The sequence below is a fragment of the Ailuropoda melanoleuca genome, unplaced genomic scaffold (genome assembly GCF_002007445.2).
Source record: "Ailuropoda melanoleuca isolate Jingjing unplaced genomic scaffold, ASM200744v2 unplaced-scaffold8224, whole genome shotgun sequence".
NCBI lineage: Eukaryota > Metazoa > Chordata > Mammalia > Carnivora > Ursidae > Ailuropoda > Ailuropoda melanoleuca.
Window position 1 is genome coordinate 1 of NW_023253575.1, and position 4898 is coordinate 4898.

At 49.8% G+C, this 4898-nt stretch overlaps 1 protein-coding gene across 1 annotated transcript; it reads right to left on the bottom strand.

Moving 5' to 3' along the window:
- Window positions 1-43: 43 nt before the first annotated feature.
- LOC117800811 (intraflagellar transport protein 122 homolog) lies at window positions 44-4852 on the bottom strand. Its single transcript, XM_034653368.1, has 2 exons — window positions 3680-4852; window positions 44-945 (listed from the first exon to the last, which is right to left on the bottom strand). Exons 1-2 carry the CDS (start codon window positions 3808-3810, stop codon window positions 672-674), a joined length of 405 nt encoding a protein of 134 aa, XP_034509259.1. The 5' UTR covers window positions 3811-4852; the 3' UTR covers window positions 44-671.
- Between the last annotated feature and the right edge of the window lie 46 nt (window positions 4853-4898).

The window sequence follows — 4898 nt, forward strand, 5'->3', positions numbered from 1 at the left end:
AAAATCTTAAAAAAAAAAAAAAAAAAAAAGAAAAGATCTTGGTATAGGTCTGTAAACTAGACCTCAGTGGGTGGATGGGTGGGTGGAGTGGAGTGAGGACCGTGGGTGCAGCCCCTGATCTTCTCAGGAATGAATTTCAGTCCAGAGCACAGGTAGCCAGTGACCTAGAGGGTGGGAATCAAGCCACAGAATGGGCAGCATATTGGCTGCTTCTGCCAGCCTGGCCTTAGCCATCTTTCCCTCTGGCCTGGCTAATTCTTCCCATCCACCCCTCACACCAGAGGAGTCCAGGTTAGAGGGAAAGAAGGAGGAGAAAGAGCTGCCTCTGAAATGGCTTTGGCAGCCTGCACCTGGAGAGTATGGGTGGCATTTTCTTCAAATGGCACCCAGCAGGTTTTGAAAACTACACAGGTGTGTCTCCATGTCAGAGATCTATCAGCCTGTGGTGCTGGTCACAAGCAGCTCAGACCAATAGCAGGCACAGGGCTGTCCTGTTAACTCTCCCATCCCTGATGTCTATCACAGGGCTAACACGAAGCCAGCAGTGCATAAAGATTTTCTGAATGAATGAATGAATGAATGAATGAATGAATGAATGAATGGGTCTATAAGAAACCCCGGCTCAGAGAATTCGAGGGTTAGTCTCCTGATTACCAGGCCAATGTTCATTCTCATGATGAGGGTAGCTGCTCTCCATCTAAACCCCAAAAAGCCCCCTGTGGTCCAGGGCTCATGTGGGGCTCCCTAGCACATGAGGCATGCTCTACCCTCACCTCGTCCCAGCGCTGGGTCTCCACATGCAGCTGAACCAAGGACTTCAGGTCACCAATCTTCAGGTAGGTTTCAGCAGCATAGCCAGGGTTATCCAGTTTCTTGAAGTAGTAAGCACACATCAGCAGGGGCTCCCGCTCGGCCTTGTCCAATTTACGGGCAATGTCGATTAACCTGTAGAGGTAAAAGCACAGGGACGAGATGGACTCCTGTAACAGGAACCTGATGGAAGAAAGCAGCATGGGCTTTTGGGTAGTCTTGAGGGCAGGCTCCATGTCAATTCATGTTGATGTCCCCAGTGCCCAGTATGGTGCCATGGTCCCTGGTGCTCGACAGGTGGTTATTAAATGAGTGAATATATAATCCAGTGACCGGGAGAAGTCACTGGCTAAAGGACACCATCTCCCCCACTTTGTGCATGCCTTTCACAGAGTCATTATCTATCCAGTGGTATCTGGGGATAGAAACGAACATCTACTGATCACCTGCTGGTACCAAGCACAGCACCGTGAGCTTTCACATGTGTGATCTCATTGAATCTTCACTGCCCTAACAGGTACTATTATTCTCATCTTACAGATGAGAAGATGAGAGGCTAGGCAGAAGGTGAAGCAGCCCTCTCAAGACTGCAGCCAGGAAGTGGCAGAAGGCTCTTTCCACTGTTTCAGGAATTCTCATAGGAAAGCAGAGGTAGAGGTGTGAGAATTCTTCAGTCAACAGGACTTTAGAGGAAGAGGCATGTGTGGAGCCTGCTCTGAGCTCTGGAAGAAAGGCCTCAGGAAATCTTGGCTGTGCCTCTCCTGCTGGCCAAGGTGCTGACCACGGAGGAGGGGCCACAGGGACCACTGGGGCTCACCACTTCTTCCCAGTGGTAATTGGCCCTCCCACTACTCGTGGGGACATGGGGGGGTGAATGAAACACGCTTGTTCCTTCTGGTCAGGCTGGGGTTTGAAGTAAAACCAGCTCTCTCAGGGGAAAGGGGTTCTACCCAGCTTGCTCTTTGTGAAAAAAGAAGGGGGAGCAGCTGTAACAGATCGCTGTCTCAGACACAGGCAAGCTCAGGGAGGCCTGTCAATCTGTACTTAGAATAATAATGGCATCTAAAAATAACATTTCTTAGCAGAGAAAGAACACATTTTTAGGGAAAGGTGGCACAGCCAACCCCTTAGAGCCCCCCAGCCCCTCCCATCAAACCAAATGTCCCTGGAGAAGAGGCACCTTTTACAGCCAGACCTGGAAAAGGGACAGAACATGCTTAAATATCTCTTTACTGAACTAGTCAGATATCTCCAGGGTAACCTGATACATGTCAGTTGCAAATGAAAGTGACATGAAAAACCAGAGGGAAGAGCAGGGCCACAAATCTGCCTGGTTCTCTCTGGTACCACTCCTTTTGTGAAAAGAATAATTTTGGAGGCAAGATCTGTGCCTCTATCTTCAAGAAACTTCTTTCTTGCACAAGAGAAAGATGGGGTGGTAGGTCACATACATATGGCATGTATGTGAGGGGCATACATGTCAACTACATGGTGGGGTTCAGGGAGGTAACTTAGTCATTAACCAGCCCTCTCCTTCCCCAGGCCCTGCCTAGGCCACCATTACCTGTGGACCACAGTGTGGCTTCCAGAATAACCAACAGCCTGTAGGGCTCAGACTGAGCCACCCTCAGGAGCTGCTCCCTCACCTGTTCTTTGCCAGCTATGGCAGTGTGCACCTGTATGTGTACACACACACACACGCGCGCGTGTGAAGTCTACCTTCCTTGACTATGCGAGAAGAAAGCCCTCCCCCTGGAGGTCTGATGTTCTAAGAGTCTCAAAACTGAATCCATCATCTCTCTGGGCAGCCCCACCACATGCCCGCCCTTCTTCTGTTCTCTACGTTGGTGAGTGGCATTATTGACCATTAGGCCCAGAACTCAGAATCAGCCTTCAACTCCCTTGCTGAGTCAGCCCTGACATCCACATCCAACTGGGTCCTGCCAATTGTGGCTCTTCCATGTCTCTTTCATTCCCTCAGCCACCATGTGTCCCCCTGGTGCACTGCACTGGCCGTTTATCTGGCCTCCCTCCCTCTCCTTTTCCCTCCCATTCTACACCCACTGCCTGCATGGGCTTGCAGCAACACAGCCCTGACCCTATTGACAAATCTCAAGGCCTCAGCATGGCACCCAAAGCCCTCCACAGGTGGCCAACCCAGATCCACCTGCCTGCAGCCAGCTGTCCTCCACTCTCCTGCCCCTATACATGTATTCCAGCCCCAGCCAACTCCTGGTTTGTGCTGTTCTTTTGGCCTCATGCCCTTCCCTTCCCTACCACCCTCTACCTCTTAAAATTCAAGGCCCTTCACACAAAGACCACATCCATGGTTCCTCCCGTGAAAATTCTTGTCTCCTTCCCTGGTTTGCTTTAGAAGTATTCTTGTTCTTTTTTGATTCCTACCATTACACGTGCTAGGGGCACTGAAATCAGCCGGGTCAGTCTGAAGATGATCTCCATGGTTTCCCAGCTGTTTTGCCTTGTGTGATCACCTGGTCCTTAAACCTTGGTTTCCTCATTTGGAAGCTGGGCATGGAAACACCACAGCTTAGGGTGTGAGGGAGAATCAAATGCCTGCAAGATATCGCAGTGCCTGGCTCCTAGGGAAGGCTCAGTGAATGGCAGCTCTAACGCCTGGGTGTCTGCCCCTACTCCTCCCCCATACCCGACCCTTTCCCTAGGGATTCACTAAGCTCCTCAAAGGCAGTGACTGCCTTGTTCAATGTCTGTGTCTCCCAAAAACCTAGTCACTATTACATTTGGATCATATACTTAGGGAAACTATTTTTTCCCTTGTCAGTCAAAACCAAGAGCTGACATGACATGACATGCTGCCAAATGCTTCTTGGGGCAGGGACTGAAAACCCACGTGTCAACCCAGCCATGGTTGCCGCTGATCTCTATGGCCTTGACGTGCTCTCCTGCTGAGATGTACATCTCCACGGCAGCTTTAGGCTCATTGATATTTCTAGCCCAGTCAGCCTGTTTGGTGATTAGCATCTTTGTTTCTTTGGGGTCTCCAGATCCAAGGAAATCCTGAGGAAGCACAACAAACAAAAACACTCCAGATTAGAACTTCCTGCTGCCAGCATTACGTCAGGCTATCGAAAGCTGGAGCAAGGAAGGGCTCTGTTTGGCTGAAGCAGGCAATCAGGATGCAGGCGTGAGCCCATCCCTGCATGGCTGACTGGGGGGCAGTCCCAGGTGTCAGGGAGGAGTGCTCATAGGCTGCCCCACAGGTGTTCCTCGGGAGTATGGGACAGTGTCAAGGACTATGGCCCTGAACGTTTCCTGCCCCTCCCACTAACAGACATTTGTTCTTCGGCTAAATAGTACTTTCCGGACTCTTTGGAGTACTGTACACAAACTGCAGTGCTGAGGTTTTATGATCAGGTTACTTTGTCTCTCTGTCTCTCTCATACAGAGTCGGATATATGTGTGACTGTTCACATATAGTGACTCTACAACCTGGTTGCCTAATTTCCAATATCCACACTTACAATCTTTATTCAGATAATAGAGATGATACCACATGCCTCCGAGTGAGGGTAAGCATGTGATCCCATAAACCTAAATGGACAAAATGACGTACAGAGTTCTCAGGGAGCCCCTCTACGTCCTCTCCTCAACTGCCATCACGCAAGAAGTACTTGTTCACATCTGTTTTCTGATTCTGTTCACATTCTGTTGCCTGAACTTAGGGCATCATCCCATTGGCTTCTCCCCCCATTATGTGCCTAGAGCAGATAAGGAGTACAAGTGTTCTTGGTTAGGTACTTTCCAACTGGATGATATCAAACCCTGTTCTGATATCAGGTCTGTAGAGATGGGGCAGCAGGAGGCCACGGGGGAGGTGAGATGGGAGGAAGCGGCCTAGAGAGAACCTGGGAAGGAAGAGATGTTCTTCAACCATAATAGGGGGCCTCTGAAGGCCCATGCCCAGCTTCCCTGGGTTAGCCCTGGAATGTGTGAGAAAGAGCCTCAGAAAATCACCTCTTTTCAGGATATAATTACTCCAAATATATACATTGGAGTTTGCCATAGTTGAGGCAGTTGTGGTGCTGACATTTTTAAAGGTGGGGCTTTTC

What these genes read in the sequence shown, in the direction of transcription:
- LOC117800811 (XM_034653368.1), bottom strand. Translation starts at nt 3,810, where the DNA reads ATGCTAATCACCAAACAGGCTGACTGGGCTAGAAATATCAATGAGCCT. An exon ending in AACCATGGCTGGGTTGACAC is followed by an intron (nt 946 to 3,679) that starts GTGGGTTTTCAG and finishes TTACCTCTACAG; the next exon opens with GTTAATCGACATTGCCCGTA.